The sequence below is a fragment of the Lampetra fluviatilis genome, chromosome 46 (genome assembly GCF_964198595.1).
Source record: "Lampetra fluviatilis chromosome 46, kcLamFluv1.1, whole genome shotgun sequence".
Lineage (NCBI taxonomy): Eukaryota > Metazoa > Chordata > Hyperoartia > Petromyzontiformes > Petromyzontidae > Lampetra > Lampetra fluviatilis.
Window position 1 is genome coordinate 8,981,801 of NC_136320.1, and position 17,682 is coordinate 8,999,482.

At 54.3% G+C, this 17,682-nt stretch overlaps 1 protein-coding gene across 1 annotated transcript in view; it reads right to left on the reverse strand.

The window, feature by feature from the left end:
- The window catches only part of LOC144947751 (ankyrin repeat domain-containing protein 13C-like), a 41,169-nt gene that overhangs the window by 8,151 nt on the left and 15,336 nt on the right, over positions 1–17,682 (reverse strand). The window contains exons 5-13 of the mRNA XM_078877091.1: positions 17,208–17,293; positions 15,856–15,901; positions 14,798–14,864; positions 14,161–14,305; positions 8,926–9,057; positions 8,430–8,591; positions 7,074–7,153; positions 6,049–6,147; positions 5,177–5,277 (exon numbers count right to left, since the gene is read on the reverse strand). Coding sequence (XP_078733217.1) covers positions 5,177–5,277; positions 6,049–6,147; positions 7,074–7,153; positions 8,430–8,591; positions 8,926–9,057; positions 14,161–14,305; positions 14,798–14,864; positions 15,856–15,901; positions 17,208–17,293 — 918 coding nt within the window. The remainder of the gene's footprint in view (positions 1–5,176; positions 5,278–6,048; positions 6,148–7,073; positions 7,154–8,429; positions 8,592–8,925; positions 9,058–14,160; positions 14,306–14,797; positions 14,865–15,855; positions 15,902–17,207; positions 17,294–17,682) is intronic.

A 17,682-nucleotide genomic window follows, 5' to 3' on the forward strand; every position in this document is an offset into this window, starting at 1 on the left:
TGGCTGCTGCCGACTGGTTGGCAAGGGGCCAGGCCATAGGCCAGCGCGTAAAATACTCCACACCAGTCAACAAATATCTATTGCCCCTGGGGGTGGCGGGGAATGGGCCCAAAATATCCAGCGCGACAAGCTCGTTTATTCTGGACACTTTGATTGATTGCAAGGGTGGGTTTGACTCCCGTGCTGGCGGTTTTCGTTGCGCGCACCGAGGGCATGACCCCAATAAATCCCCGACATCCCTCGTCATGCCTGGCCAAAAAAAATCAAGTTGGAGCAAGGCGAGGGTCTTTTGGGTCCCCAGGTGTAGGAGGCGCTCGTGAGCGGCCCACACCACCTTGCCCCGCAACCCAGAAGGGACCACCAGCCGGTGTCGACGGGATTTCCCGTCCCAATGCATCAGCAGACCTTGCACCATTTCCCATGCGTCGGCATCACCCCTCCCCCGCCCAGCACCGCCGACGCGACGACGCCACCCGAGGAGGGAGGTATCCTCCATCTGGAGGCGCCCCCATTCAGTGACGGGCAACCCCAACAGGGAATCTTTTCCCTGTTGTGCAATCGAATTAGTAATCAATGTTTCGTCGTCGTCGGCGGCCGCCAAGACCGGAACCGATATGTCCCCCGGAGGCCTGCAACGTCCAGACCCCAGGAGGCATGCACATTCGGAGGTGGTTGGCATGCGCGACAGAGCGTCCGCATTGGTGTGGCGAACGCCCTTACGGTAGGTGGTTTCAAAATCAAAGTCCTGGAGAATCTCCAACCATCGAGACAATTGTCCCGATGGTTGTTGAACTCGCAGGGCGTACTGTAGTGCCGCATGATCTGTGCGGACGGTGAAATGCCGACCGTACAGATATGGGCGATACTGTTGGATGAAATAGACAATTGGCAACAGTTCCCGACAGGTGACACAATATCTCTGCTCCGCAGGAGACAACACCCGACTACCGTACGCGACCACCCGTTCCACGCCGTCAACCACCTGGGAAAGCACGCCCCCTATACCCGTGTTGCTCGCATCGGTGTCAAGCAAAAAGGGCCTAGAAAAATCGGGGTAAACCAAGGGAGGAGCTTTCACCAGAGCGTCCCGAAGGGAGCGGAAAGCAGCCTCCTCCTCCTGTCCCCAGTGGAACCGAACCCCGTTTGATGTTAAAGCGTGTAGGGGTTTCGCAATCGTCGCAAAATCCGCGACAAATCGTCGGTAATAGGATGCGAAGCCAATGAAACTCCTGACCTCCCCCACCGAGGTGGGAGTCGGCCAGGAGCTGACGCACTGCGTTTTGGCGGGATTGGTAGCAATACCTGAGCGTCCCACGATGTGTCCCAAATAACGCACCGATTCGCGTAATAGATGACATTTTTGGGGTTGAATTTCAAATTAGCAGCCCGCATCTTTTGGAAAACCGCCCGCAACCTCTGGAGATGTTCGTCAAATGTTTGACTAAAGACGATAACGTCATCCAAATAAATCAAGCACGAGTCCCATTGCAATCCAGCCAAAACTAATTCCATCAAACGCTGGAAAGTTGCCGGCGCTGAGTGGAGTCCCATCGGCAACCGGTTGAATTGGAACAGGCCGTGCGGTGTGCGGAAGGCAGTTTTAGGCTTTGAATCATCGTCCAGAGGAAGCTGCCAGAATCCCGAAAGTAAATCCAATGTGGAGAAGAATCGCGCTTCCGCCAAGGCGTCAAGCGATTCGTCCATCCGTGGGAGCGGGTATGCGTCGGCCACCAAAATGTTGTTAAGGCGCCGAAAATCAACGCAAAACCGCAACGAGCCGTCCTGTTTCTTAACTAGGACGATCGGCGCTCCCCAAGGGCTGGTGGAAGGAGAAATGATGTCGGCGGCTAACATTCATCAACAGCCGATTTGACATGGTCCTTTTCGGCGGGACTTAACCAAAAAGGATTCTGGCGTATTGGCGCGCTGTCACCCGTATCAATATGGTGACGCAGCAGATGAGTGCAGCCCAAATCGTATTTGTCCCGACTGAAAACGTCGGAAAATTCCCGCAGTAGTGTTTTAAGCTGTTGACGCTCTGAATTTGACAGGTCCGTCGATCCCGCACAAAGCGCCTCGAGCCACCCTTCATCGCTGTCCGAATGTGGTCGCGGCGCAGGGACAGCACTCACGTGATTCACGACGGGTTCCTCACAGGGCACCGGCGTTGCGTGAGCAAGCACGGTCCCCTGTGGGACCACCACCGTCTGCGAGCCCACATTGAGGACCGCGATGAAGGGGTCTCCGTCCCCTCTCACTATGGTCTGGGCCGGAAGTAAATGAGGTCCACTAACCCCGGCCCTAGACGGCCCCAGCAGAACCCCCTGGGCCCCAACGCCCTTAGCGAAAGGCCGCCGAAGTTTCAAAGGAATCAACATTTGTGCCCCCGGAGGAACGCGCACCGTTCTATCTACGAACGCCGGCACCGTCGCGAACGCCGTCCGACTCGTAACGGGGGATGGTAGAAATGCCATGCGTCGGCCCGACGGGAGCTCGATGCATCCCTGGTCGATTAATATCCTAATCGGCATTTTGGCCAGGAAGTCCGTCCCCAGCAGGCACGGAACCGCCAGCGAGGAGGAAACAAAAATCGGCCCAGACAATTTAATATCCCCGATACAAATTTGGGCTCGATTTTGTCCAATGATGCCAAGTGAGCCCCCATTAGCAGCATAGAATGGCACGTTAACGGGCATCAAAGGACGGCTCTGGACAGGGAGAATATTGTAAATCAATTCCGAAATAATGGTTGCCGATGCTCCCGTAACGACCAGGATGCGCACCTCAACCCCGTCGATGTGCCCCACAACGGCAGACGACCCCGACGATGCGGCTACAACACGATGGGCCAACACGGACCACTGGCTGGGTTCGATATGAGTACCCAGAGTGGTGCGTGTTGGTGCGGTGGTGCGCGATATCGACCCCCCCTTCGCCGCGGTGTTTGAGTGTGTGACGGGCGTGTGCGTGGGCCAAACATGAGGGGTGCCGCGACTCGCCGGGTTATGATGACGGAGCTTGGGAAGAGGGCCGGCGTCCCGTCGAGGTGTCGTCCCCCGCTGCCGAGGAGAGCGGCCCTCTGAGGCGACATGGCCCCGGATGCCGCAGTTGTAACAGCGCGGGAGCGCTGGCGAAGACGATGGATGGTCGAGATGGCTCGAACCGCCCCGGTCCGCCCGTACTCCCGCTCCCTGCTGCCATTGATGGTCGATGGCGCAAATCTCTTCCGCCGGGAGGGTGGCTGCAGCCACGGCACGCCCGCTCGCCGCCTTGCTGGCCTTCCGTCGTTGCGCGAGCAGGTTTGCGTGGAGGAGTCGTGCCGCTTGGAGGGAGCACATCTCCGCGTCGTCTTGTGCGACGATGACGATCTCCAAGTCGTCCGCCAGCAGGAGTATCTTTTCCGTGACCATGGCCTCGACACCTTCGATGTCCATCCGTGGAAAGGCCGCCTTCGCCAGTGCCAGGAGGCTTGTGCGGTACGCCAGGGGCGACTCCTTTGCCCCCCGCTGGCGATCGTAAAAGAGTTGCCGACAGTCCGACGGCGGACCGTAGACCGCAGCCAGCAGCTGCATCGCCGTCTGCAGCGTGGAGCGCCTCTCCTTCGGTGCCGATGTTAGAGTGGCAAGGGCATCGCTGTCGAGGAGTGCCGGCAGCGCGCGGAGAGCCTCGGCGTCCGTCCACTCCGCCATTTCCTGGTGAGCGAGGAAGCGCCGCTGGAAGCTGCCCCAGTCGCCTTCCTCGCCCACAAATTCTTTGAGTGGAGGTAGCCGCTGATGTAACGCGGCGGCTGCCGCGGAAGGTCGCACTCCCCCGTCTCCCCCACCCGGCTGTGCCGCGACTCCGTCTCCCCCACCCGGCTGTGCCGCGGCTCGAACAACCGATGGCATCGCCGGTCGCACCCGTGGTGACGTGCCGTCCGTTGGTGATGACGCGGCAGGTACTGTATGCCCGCCGTTGGACTCGATGCTCAACCCGGCCACGCCCTCAACAGCAGCTGCGGCGATGGCGGGATTTTGTGGTCGCCGGCTGCCGTCGCCCCGTGGCGGTCCAGCAGCCCCCAGCTGTGTGATCTGGTCCAGCATGGCGGCAGCGGCGTACAGCAGCTCCGCCAGCTTAGCGTGCGCCTGCCTCAGCCCCTCTGTCGACGGCTCTCCATTCTCCTGTTGCTGCGGTGTGGACGCATCCGACCCCGACTGCTCCGTGTTTTCTTCAGCCGTCCCGGGCTCCCCGACTGCAATGGTGTCCTCCCCCTCCGGTACCCTGACTCGAGCTGTCCGGCGCGTGTCCATGTTCGTAGATCTTTACTTCTGACACCAGATGTAATAGAGTTCACGACTCTTGGACGCCGGAGTTGGAGGCACACGGGTTTATTCACACAGCACAGTTGTGGCATACAACACTAGAGGGGGTGTCGGCCCCCTCACCCGGCTAGCTGGGGATACACGCACTAGCTACTTCCTAGCCTGCCTCCTAGTCCTCCTCTAATGGGCTAGGGGAGGCTATCTGGCCCGACACTGGTAAGTCGGGCCCGGTACCCTGAGTCCCAGACCAGCGCTGACAAGAGCACCGGCTCTGGATCTCGGGACCACGCCGCTGGCTCGGTCCTGTTCGGCCCTGATAAGGACGGCGAACCAGGGGAGTCCAGGGCTCTAGCTAAGACGTCTTCAGTCTTCACTGGTTAGCTTAACAAGAACCCCGAGCCCTCCACTACATCCCCTTTTATACCCAACCCCCCGCTGAGGGGTGGGGCCCCGGGGGATCATAATTCCGAATCAGCCCCCCCGGGGTACCTGGCGCGGACGTCGTAGAGAGCACCTCCCCGTGCACTCACGTAGCCCCGCCCACTGTGTTTGTTTGCCATAAGCTGCCATGCATAACGGGCTCTCTCTCTAACACCCCTACAGATGTACCAGCTGTACCCCTACTATGCAAACCTGCTGTGTTTTAACTGCCCGGTGCTCCGCTCGTTGTTCCTCTGCCCTCTATCACACACAATCACACACACATGTACATACTGTAAACGTAATCGCCCTCTACAGCGAAAAGCTGGCATTCCTGGGTGGACCAAGCATAGTGAATAATCACATCTTTGATTGTCGATCCACTGCTGGATGAAGGCCTCCCCAAACGGAGGGAGGGGAGGGGAGTGGGTGGGGCGGGGAGAGAGGGGTCTTACCCAGTTTGACGGGGAAGCCAGGGGGAAGTCTCATCTCCACGAACTGTCGCAGTTTGCTGAAGTGTTTGAATGGAGCCACGGCCTCCAGCACATTGAGCAGCCTGTTCACACACAATCACACGCGGAGACCAAAAGCCCCCGTGTCGCCTTAACAGACTATTGGGGTGCAAGTGCTGTTAGCGAGCATGTGTGAAGGCCGGCACGGCACACGAGGTGGGTGAGTGGCCGACGCCATACCCGGCCACCGTTGTCTCCCGGGCGCCGACGATTTATACGCACCGCACAAGGTACTCATTTAAGCTGAGTCGACTTAGCGGAGGCCCAGGACCAGTTTAGAAATTCACCACCGTTACTGTCCGTGAGTGGGAATCGAACTCTGGCCGCTGGGTTTGTAGCAAAGTGCCGCCGACTACTGCACTACCGCTCCCCACACACAATCATATACACACAGCAAATACAAATGTCCTCCATATAGCCTTAACAGACTGTTGGGGCAAGTGCTGTTAGCAAGTACCTATCAAGGCCGGCACGGTATATGAAGAGGTGGGTGATCAGCACCGCGCCCGACCGCATTTGTCTCCTCAGTGGCGATGATTACATACCCAACCAGGTACTCATTTTAGGCTGAGTTGACCTCGGAGAGGCGCAGGACCAGTTCAGATAATCGCCACCGGTGTTGACCATGAGAGGGAATCAAACTTGGGTCGCCGGGTTCGTAGCGCAGCACGCTAACCACTACACTACCACTCCCCACAACAATACATGCATGCGCAACTGGAATAGTGCACACAAAAGTCTGAACAACCACACAAACAGACGCGAGCAGGCGAAGACAGAGACGCGATCGCATGGCGAGGCTGCGGCAGACTCACAGGTGGAGGTTGACGGGGAAGTCGGGACACATCGCCACCGTGGCGCGGAAATGCTTCTTGGTCTCCTTGCAAATGGGACGCCGAGCAAGAACCGGAGGCCTGCACCGCGTGGGGGGGGGGGCAGAGAGGGGGTGGGAGCAGGGGCAGCGGGGTCAGAGGTCACGGGGTTAGAGTTTGGGGCGGAGGGTTCAGCGACGAGTCACACTCGAACGCGGCGGCATTGAAGATTGTCGCCATCATCGCGATCATCGCCGAAATCGAGATCATTACTAAACTAGTATGAAACTATTTTTATTTCACCAGGTAAGGCCCACTGAGCTTTATAGCTATTTTTCAGAAGCGAAGTGGCTTATCATCACGTGTAAATGTATAGCAGCCAAATACTCTAAAAGCAAGTCTTTTCGAATTGTGGAATAAAAAATTGGAGGATCCGGAAAAAAATCCACACAACCATAGGGAAAACATGCAAACTCCAAATATACAGGCATCGGGATCGGGATCGAACCCACGACCTCCTGTATACCAGGCGAGGTAGTTAAAATCTCGCCACCGCGATGCCCCCATTACTGCCATCGTTATTACTATCACATCATAATAACCATGATCATAGTTATGACTGTCACATGATCATTACTATGACCATTGTTATCACTGTCACATGATCATCATTACCATGATCATCATCATTACTAACATCATCGCTATCACCATCATCGCCATGATTATCATCATCTTCCTCAACACCATCACCATTACTATCACCCTCATTATGCACAAATGACTAATTTTGGATTACATAGAGCAACATCGCCCTCTGCTGAGAAGGCTTGTCAGGACCCTCCTGAGAATGAGGCTTGAGACTCAGTGAGGCCTTCCTGGGCAAACAAGTGGAACAACAATGAATAGCACTGCTGGTTGAAGGCCTCCCTCATCCCCCATCATCTCTCCCGACATCGCCTTCACTATCATCATCATTAGTTAAAGTTTCAGATTTAAAAAAATGTAATCCACAAACACTCCTTTACCTTCCAGGCTCCGCTGCGATGTAGTCTTCCCATTGGACGGTGCAGCTTGGGGGCGGAGCCAAAGAGTCCCGTTTGCTGGGCTGCGGTTGGCGGAATGTGTCACATGGCGGCAGGGTAGATGGGGGCGGCGGCACAGAATTACAACATTCAGTTCCATTAAGGTGTCGTGTGGGTTAATATTCTTTTACTCTATTTCATTTTTTTATTTACGGAACGCCTTCTTCACTCGAGGCACTTGACATAGTTTACAAAACGGTGGCCGAATATAATTATGTAGATGGCAGGTGCGTAGCAAAATTGAGGACAGAGTGACAGCGATAGAGGTTACTTCACGAAAGGGTAGGGGAGGGACAGGAAGGAGTGGATGTATGTATGTTGAACTTCTTTCGCACCGTACGTAGCCAACCGTGCTAATCGGAGGTGTGAGGGAAGGACAACAAACTAAACGAGTTTTCAATATAGATTTAAAAGTTCATAGCTCCAGTGACTTCCTAATGCGCAGAAGCACATCTGAAAGTGCTTGATGCTGTGAGCGTCTTTGTTCAATGGCCAACCAAAAGCTGCTGCTGCTGCGAGGATGACCGGAGTTCGCGTGATGGTTTGTGCTCCTTGACAAGATCAGCGAGGTATTGCGGTTCATTTGTGCGACCTTGTAGAGTGGAGGGGAGAGGGTAGGGAAGAGAATGAAATCTATCCACTGCTGGATGAAGGCCTACCCCCACCTCAATCCATCACCGCCGCTCACGGTCGAGCCATGCAGCAATCCACCTGGCACCTGCGCACGATTTTATCGCTCCATCTCCTGCGGCGGTCGCCCCCTCACAGGCACGGTTGCCTCCTCTGGTTGCCCCTTCGCATCGTGAGTCTCAACCGTGGACGATGGTGCCGTCTAGCCAAGACATGTCTTGCCCCAAGCCCAATTACTCTCGTCAAGTCTGTCACAGCCGGCGGTGGCGGCGGTGGTGGCTACGCTGCTGCACGTGGCTGCCTGTAGTGCTCCAGCGCTGTGGAGGCAGTAGTGGGAGTTCGTGGAACACCACACAGATGTCGTGAAACTCCCTTGCTGTGGGTGGGCGTTGAGGAGGAGCCTTACCCTGGCTCACCAGGAGAAGGCGATACAGCAGAGTGTGGACTAAGCTCCATCTGTTCCAACTCCAGATGGCTAGACACACATTAGGCTATACAGACGGATAGACAGATGGATGAGTGAGTGAATGAGTGAGTGGGTGGGTGGGCGAGTGAGTGGATAAGTGGAAGGTTGGTTGGGTGAGTACGTGGGCGAGTGCGTGAGTAGGTCAGTAGGTCAGTGAGTGTGTGAGTGTGTGGGTGGATAGGTTGAGTGAGTGCGGGCCACACCAGGGCGGGGGGGTGGGGGGGCGCCCCCCCCTGCCGTAGGCTGTCGAGCAAGGCCTTGTTCCGCTGCACGTCGCTCTCCGTGAGATGCTCACGGCGCTTCCTCGACACAAGACACAGCCCCGAGATGGAGAAGAGCTCCCCTACAAAGTCCCCCACTCGCTCCTGGGGACATGCAGAGACACGGGGAGGCATGGGGAGACACGGGGATACACGGGTAGACACGGGGAGAGACGGGGAGCCACGGGGAGGCATGGAGAGACACAGGGAGAAAGAGGGGAGACACTTTACCAACTTGCAATGACCAGCGTGAAGTATGATCGATACACGGTGGGAAAGGCCTTCATTCAACAGTGCGCAGACAGAGGCTTTGTACATTATTATTGTGATATGCAGGGTTAGTGGATGACACTAAAACCATATCGATGGTGCCGTCAGCCAGACGTGGTGACCATTCTGCATTCCTATGGCAGAGGCGAGTCAATCCGCAGACACAGACCGTTTTTCCTTTGGAGAAGAGCCAGCCAGAGTGAGCGCGGTGGAAGCCGATGTTCTTGGTGGACATCGTGATGGACACGATGTCGCGACTCATCAGAGCATCCACCTCCTCCTCCGTGTCCACCTCAGCGTCCTGTTCCAGCAGACACACACACAGACAAAGATCCCCGATATAGCCTTAATAAACTGTTGGGGCAAGTGCTGTCAGTGAGCACCTATGAAGGCCGGCAAGGCGCACATATATGGACACACATACACATTCAGACATACACACAAATACACTCAATAACACACAACTAAGACAAAGATTCTCTGTATAGCCTTAAAAGACTGTTGGGGAAAGTGCTGTATAGCAAGCGTCACCTATGAAGGCCGGCATGGCACACGAGGGGGTGGCCAGCACCACGCCCGGCTGCCTTTTTGCTTCAACTTCGCACCAGGCACAGTCCTCATTTTTTATAAGACCGAGTCGACTTAAGGGAAGAAATTCAAAGAACTGTGAGTAAATCCCACCACACATGCGTGTGTGTGTGCGTACGTACGTACCGCCATCTGACAATATCTCGCAGCACCACGTCTTAAACACCTAATAAGCCCTGGACAGATCGTCCATGCAGACACAGTATGAACCAATCAGTCCTGATTATCCACGCTAATGGGGGTTGGGGGCCCGCACAGATAAAGCACCAACACGGAGATGGTAAATTGGCTCTCACAATAACAACTTCAACTCGTAACACCGCACCCGACAGGCGGCATTCGCTCTTTCCTCCCGTAGAGAAAGAGAGACGGAGAGGACGAGTCAGAGACGCCAGGAGGAGGGGCCACAGATGTGTGGGAAAGCAGCAGCAGCTACATGGAGCTCATAATAAAGGTGTTTCGGGTTAGATCGCGTTATTTAATAATGTGTCGTAACCCTCCACCACCCGACACGGCCAAACAGTAAAAAAAGTGTCACGTTTTAAAAAGACAAATACAGTAATCCCTCGCCACTTCGCGGTTCAAGTTTCGCGGCCTCAGTGCATCGCGGATTTTTCGAACTGATTTAAAGGCCTCATTATACCTGTGCAGTAACACCATCATCATCATCATTCATCATCACATTCATCGAACTGCACAGGTCTGTCATCGTCGTCATTGTCATCGTCGTCGTCGTCATTTCTGGAGTCAAGTCTCAAGATACTACTGTCATTGGTGAGTGTAGAACACCATAATACGTATCGTATGAGAGAGAGAGAGAGAGTGAATGTATAATATTAAGATTTTATAATTAAATAGATTTAAGTAAAATATATATATAAAGTATAAATATACATATTTTAAACATTCTGGTACCCACACACACATATACGGAAATTCCTAGGGGGCCAATCCTACTTCGCGGATTTTCACCTATCGCGAGGGGTTCCGGTCCCCATTAACCGCGATAAACGAGGGATCACTGTCGTTCACTACTTTAGCCCACCGGTGTGTTGAAGAGTGATTCAACATCATTTACAATTTTTGAGTACGACGTTTCGCTGGTAATTACATCCAGCATCATCGGGAAATTCGCCAGAATGGTGAAGCTCTCCATCTGCTCCCAGTCTTAAATAGAGCAGCAGCAGGGTGACGTCATCATTTAACCCAATTAGGTGCAGTGATTTGAGGCGAGGAGGGTATTGTAATTATATAATAGCTTGGTAATCATTCAATTTTGTTCATTAGTATTTATTTCCGCTATAAGGAATTGTAATTGTAATATATATTTTATTTAATAATACGCTTCCAGGCCGCACTAAGCCTGTAGCTGTCAGAGCGATTCAAGTTATTTGTATTTCTCTCAATTTCAATGGATTATCTAAGTAGTCTTGGCCAGAAATAATTCGTTTTACACAACACTTCAACGGTATCAAAATCAATTGAGTGTCCTTGTTGAGAAATATGTTCCACCACTACCGACAGTTGTGTTTGAGAGAATTTAATATTCCTTTGGTGTTCTTTGAGTCTTATGCTGATGTTTCGTCTTGTCTGACCAATATAGCATCTGCCACATAAACAATTAAACCGATATACACCTTCTGTTAGTAATTTAGGTAATTCGTCTTTAGGGCAAGAGACTAGTTTTTGAATTTTGTATACTATACCAAATCTTACTTTAATGTTTTGCTTTTGCAAAACACGGGCTAATTTGTCAGTTACTCCTGAGATATATGGTATTTTGATTGTTTCAACAATCTGATCGCTTTCAGCAGTGTTGCTTTGCGTTCGTGATTTGGCAGTCAGTGCTCTGTTAATTTGAGCATTATTGTAGCCATTCTGTCTTAGTGCTTCTTTAACATTAATCTCTCTCACTAGACTTTCACGATCTGACACTGTTTTAGCCCGATATATGAGTGTCTTGATAAGAGAGGATTTCTGAGCGGGGTGATGATGTGAATCTGCATTCACATAGGCATCAGTGTGCGTTCGCTTTCGGTAAACGCTGTGTGTTATTTTGCCATTTAGACCATGTCCAAGCAAAATATCTAGGAATGGGAGTGAACTGGACGGCCGGGTTTTGTGCATTGAGATGATTGAGAAAACCATTAAGTGTATCTTTACCATGTGGCCAGACAACCAACGTGTCATCAACATATCTAAACCAAAAATATGGGTTTAATGTACTCGAGGAAAGTGCTCTTGTTTAAAAGTTTTCCATGTATAATTGATTTTGATAACATGTGTTAAACCAGCTATATGGTATGTATGTTGAACTTCTTTCACGCCGTACGTAGCTAACCTTGCTAATCAGAGGTGTGGGGGAAGTACAACCAAACACGACCAACGATTGCCCAAGCTCTGCGGTCCTCTGTATATTGAGGTGGTTTCAGCCAAACAATGAATGTTTATACGTGCGGCAGAAGAAAAGCCCACGTGTGCCAGAGTGGGGGGAACACTTTGCTGTACTGCCATCTCCTGGCAAGGCAGAGGATATGGCGAGTTGGAGCAGAGTGGTGGTGTGATGAGAGTGGGAGCAGAGTGGCGGTGTGATGACAGTGGGAGCAGCGTGGCGGTGTGATGACAGTGGGAGCAGCGTGGCGGTGTGATGAGAGTGGGAGCAGAGTGGCGGTGTGATGAGTGTGGGAGCAGCGTGGCGGTGTGATGAGAGTGGGAGCAGCGTGGCGGTGTGATGAGAGTGGGAGCAGAGTGGCGGTGTGATGAGTGTGGAAGCAGCGTGGTGGTGTGATGAGAGTGGGAGCAGCGTGGCGGTGTGATGGGAGTGGGAGCAGCGTGGTGGTGTGATGAGTGTGGGAGCAGCGTGGAGGTGTGATGAGAGTGGGAGCAGCGTGGCGGTGTGATGGGAGTGGGAGCAGCGTGGCGGTGTGATGGGAGTGGGAGCAGCGTGGTGGTGTGATGGGGGTGGGAGCAGCGTGGTGGTGTGATGGGAGTGGGAGCAGCGTGGCGGTGTGATGAGAGTGGGAGCAGCGTGGCGGTGTGATGAGTGTGGGAGCAGCGTGGTGGTGTGATGGGAGTGGGAGCAGCGTGGCGGTGTGATGAGAGTGGGAGCAGCGTGGTGGTGTGATGGGGGTGGGAGCAGCGTGGTGGTGTGATGGGAGTGAGAGCAGCGTGGCGGTGTGATGAGAGTGGGAGCAGCGTGGCGGTGTGATGAGTGTGGGAGCAGCGTGGTGGTGTGATGGGGGTGGGAGCAGCGTGGTGGTGTGATGGGAGTGGGAACAGCGTGGCGGTGTGATGAGAGTGGGAGCAGCGTGGCGGTGTGATGAGTGTGGGAGCAGCGTGGTGGTGTGATGAGAGTGGGAGCAGCGTGGTGGTGTGATGGGAGTGGGAGCAGCGTGGCGGTGTGATGAGTGTGGGAGCAGCGTGGTGGTGTGATGGGGGTGGGAGCAGCGTGGTGGTGTGATGGGAGTGGGAGCAGCGTGGCGGTGTGATGAGAGTGGGAGCAGCGTGGTGGTGTGATGGGAGTGGGAGCAGCGTGGCGGTGTGATGAGTGTGGGAGCAGCGTGGTGGTGTAATGGGGGTGGGAGCAGCGTGGAGGTGTGATGGGAGTGGGAGCAGCGTGGCGGTGTGATGAGAGTGGGAGCAGCGTGGCGGTGTGATGAGTGTGGGAGCAGCGTGGTGGTGTGATGAGAGTGGGAGCAGCGTGGCGGTGTGATGAGAGTGGGAGCAGCGTGGTGGTGTGATGAGAGTGGAGCAGCGTGGCGGTGTGATGAGAGTGGGAGCAGCGTGGCGGTGTGATGAGTGTGGGAGCAGTGTGGCGGTGTGATGAGAGTGGAGCAGCGTGGCGGTGTGATGAGAGTGGGAGCAGCGTGGGGGTGTGATGAGTGTGGGAGCAGCGTGGGGGTGTGATGAGAGTGGGAGCAGCGTGGGGGTGTGATGAGAGTGGGAGCAGCGTGGGGGTGTGATGAGAGTGGGAGCAGCGTGGGGGTGTGATGAGAGTGGGAGCAGCGTGGGGGTGTGATGAGTGTGGGAGCAGCGTGGGGGTGTGATGAGAGTGGGAGCAGCGTGGGGGTGTGATGAGTGTGGGAGGAGCGTGGGGGTGTGATGAGAGTGGGAGCAGCGTGGGGGTGTGATGAGTGTGGGAGCAGCGTGGCGGTGTGATGAGTGTGGGAGCAGCGTGGCGGTGTGATGAGAGTGGGAGCAGCGTGGGGGTGTGATGAGAGTGGGAGCAGCGTGGGGGTGTGATGAGTGTGGGAGCAGCGTGGCGGTGTGATGAGTGTGGGAGCAGCGTGGCGGTGTGATGAGTGTGGGAGCAGCGTGGGGGTGTGATGAGAGTGGGAGCAGCGTGGGGGTGTGATGAGTGTGGGAGCAGCGTGGGGGTGTGATGAGAGTGGGAGCAGCGTGGGGGTGTGATGAGTGTGGGAGCAGCGTGGTGGTGTGATGAGTGTGGGAGCAGCGTGGCGGTGTGATGAGAGTGGGAGCAGCGTGGGGGTGTGATGAGAGTGGGAGCAGCGTGGGGGTGTGATGAGTGTGGGAGCAGCGTGGCGGTGTGATGAGAGTGGAGCAGCGTGGCGGTGTGATGAGAGTGGGAGCAGCGTGGGGGTGTGATGAGTGTGGGAGCAGCGTGGTGGTGTGATGAGAGTGGAGCAGCGTGGCGGTGTGATGAGAGTGGGAGCAGCGTGGGGGTGTGATGAGTGTGGGAGCAGCGTGGCGGTGTGATGAGTGTGGGAGCAGCGTGGCGGTGTGATGAGAGTGGGAGCAGCGTGGCGGTGTGATGAGAGTTGGAGCAGCGTGGCGGTGTGATGAGCGTCGCGCGCACCTTGTACTGGATGCGCTGGTACACGCGACTGCTGTTGTCGAGCACGGTGAACGCTTGGCTCGACGTCGTCTCTCCGCCGAACAAGATGCTGAGGTCACCCCGCTGCCACTTCATGTCGCTGAAATCGATCAGCGTCGTGTCCATCCTAGAACGGGTTACACGTTCACACGCGCTCGACGCGTTCACACGTTCTCGATGCGTTTACACGCTTGACGCGTCTGTGACGTGTCCTTCCCTCGCAGTGGGAGCAGCGTCGCGGTTGTGATTATCACGGTTGGCTACATACACACGTGGCCCAGCCGGCAGCACGTTCGCCAATCGTCGCAGAGGCTCACGGTTCGAATCAGGCGGACTGCCCCAGTTAACACTGCGGCGGTGCGTACAAACCGTATTCGCGGCCCCCTTCGCTCACGGCGGGACGTCAAACATCCTGGGACGTCACCCGACGGGGCATAGACCGTCGTGTGCCGGCGTCACGGTGGTCCGAATAAGCCAGAGTTTGAAAATAATTACACTGCATATTATTCAAGGGGGAAACTGCACCCCCCTGCTTCGGAAAAAAACTTAGCAGGGACCCTCGTGAAAGAGTCTTGAGTGGGTGAACGAAATGTAACGACGACCACAGATGCTCCCGCACCTTATGTTGCTTCCGTGCTTGTAGACCTTGCACGTATCCGACGGCAGCATTCGGGACACGAGTGGCACTGCAGGAGTCATGGAACGCGCCATTACTCTCACGAACACACAATCACATGGACAGACAATCGCATGGACAATCGCACGAACATGCAATCGCACAGACACATAATCGCACCAACACACACTCGTACCAACAGGCAATTGCACACACACAATCGCACGAACACACAATTGCATGAACACACAATCACTCAGACGCACAATCGCACCAGCGCACAATCGCACGGACGCACAATCGCACTAATACACAATCGCTAACGAACGCACAATTACACAAGCATACATTTAGCAAAAAAAAACACAGACAGGCGTGCACACAAACATGCAATTACATAAATACACATATCACACAATTGTCCAAACACACAATTACACCAAATACAATAACGAAAACGCACAATTATAAAAAGACAAAGGCCTCCCTGTCGCCTTTAACAGACTGGTGGGGCAAGTGCTGTGAGTTGGTGGGTGGCCAGCACCATAACCGGCCACCTTTGTGTCCCCAATGTTAACACACCACACCAGGTACTCCTTTAAGGTCAGGTCGACCTAGGGGAGACCCAGGACGGGTTCAGATATTCATCACCAATGTTAGCTGCGAATCAAACTCAAGTTGCCGGGTTCCTAACGTAGCACGCTGCGCCACTACTCCCCAATCACACAATCATATACCAATACCAATGCCCGCCATTCGCCATTAAGTGACGTTTACGTCACCACAGCGCCTGTGCCAGGCCAGGTGCACAAGCATATACACGCAACAACACATGCACGCACAACCACAAGAGCACACGCGAGTCTGCAAAAACACGCAATCAAAACATATATATGCACGCTTATGATGTGAAGTACTCCAAGTCACAAACAAATCACGTGCACCTCAAGCTCCGTGTGATCTTTGTGCGATCTTTTCAATCCACATGCCAATATTGGGCCAACGTTGGTCTAACGTTGGTCTCATGTTGGCCCAACGATCCGTGTTTACTGGGTTCTCACCCCAGCTCTGGAAGTCCCAGTGAACCTCCAGGTAAAAGTCTCCGAGCTGGAAACACAAAATTCACAACATTGCGTCAATTCTATCAACATCATCGTTATCATCATCATCATCATCACAGTAATTACCTATTTACCCATGCAAACCACACACGCTTTCAAATGCACTTCTGCGGCCGTCCGGAATGCTCTTCCTTCCAATATTATAAAGCCACTGGAGCTAGGCATTTTTTAATAATCTAGATTGAAAACTAATTTCTTTCGAACTGCTTTTTGTGTTTAGTTTATTGTCCTTTACCCGCACCTCCAATTAGCACGGTTGGCTACGTACAGTACAAAAGAATTTCAACATACATACGTAGAGACAGTGCGTGTGTGGAGACAGTGCGTGTGTGGAGACAGTGCGGGTGCAGGAACAGTACGTGGGCCAGTGGTCACGAGGGGTAATTACAGAGGGGAACAATCTGGGAAGTTCGGGAACGTGCTAGAGGATTCGAGAAAGAAGGTGTGGCCTGGGGCGGAGTGAGGGCCGTGCCGGGAATAAAAAGGGGCGAGAGGCGAAGTTCAGGGCTGCCGTGGGATCGGCGTCGACTGTCTTCACGCCATCGCCGTCTTGGGGCCGTCGGTGTCTTCGCGTCGTCACTACTTGTGTGCCATCCCTGACCAAGTTATCTGTGCGTCATTCCTCGCCAAGTTATCTGTGTGCCATCCCTGACCAAGTTATCTGTGCGTCATTCATCGCCATGTTATCTGCGTGAAATGCCCTAAATAATCAATAAAGAAACCTCTACAGTTCAAGTTGTCCAAGAGTCAATACACATACAAACAACACGGATTCGAATCCAGGATCTCAGAGGTGAATGTCTGGTGCTTAAAAACTGTTTTATCCCCCCCTGAGGCACCGGACCTTTTAAACAGCCCTGGAGCTCACAGTGTTGCCTGTACACGCGCCTTTTCTGTGCCTATCTCCAATTAGCACGGTTGGCTATGTACGACGTACACGCGTATGTACGGATACACCAAATCGAGAGACTCTCTCTCAGGCGTGCCCTGCTACGTGGGGACGTTGCAACATAGGGGAGGAGGCCCAGGACCAGTCCAGATAATCGTCGCTGGTGTTGGTGGTGGCCGTGAGCGAAACACAGCGGCTTTGTGCCACAGGAATGGCGCGAATTCCACACGCAGGGGTGGCGTGTGTTCACGTGTCGTTCACGTGTCGTTCACGTGTCGTTCACGTGTCGTTCACGTGTCGTTCACGTGTCGTTCACATGTCGTTCACGTGTCGTTCACGTGTCGTTCACGTGTCGTTCACGTGTCGTTCACGTGCTGCTGCAGCTGCCTTTGCTCATTCTCACTTCCTGCATGGCCTTGAGGAGGCGAGGCCTGCGGATTTCTGCGCTCTCCCGCGACTGCATCTTGTACTTCCTCACGAGCGACGCGACTGAAGTGCGGCGGACGGCGGCAAGGGGGAAGGGGGTGGCGGGGGCAGGTCGGGGTTGGGGGGTGATTCAGAGAGAGAGAGAGAGACACAGCGACAACCAGGGACACTACATTTCAGCCAGGAAATTTTTACGAAAATATTTGAAAATTACCCGAGCGCTGATCATCGTGACGAAATGTGCAGTGGACATCTACGGGCGATCTGCCCATGGATCGTGATCATGATGATGAGGATCATCGCGACAAGATGATATTTTTGCGGAAGCTCCGACGATCGCGGGTCTCGTGGCGTGCGATGGACCGTAGTGTCGCCACGGCGACGGCGCGGCGACCAAAGCACTCGGCAACAACAGAGACATTGCGGTGGCCGCCACGATTTTGCCGCGTGTG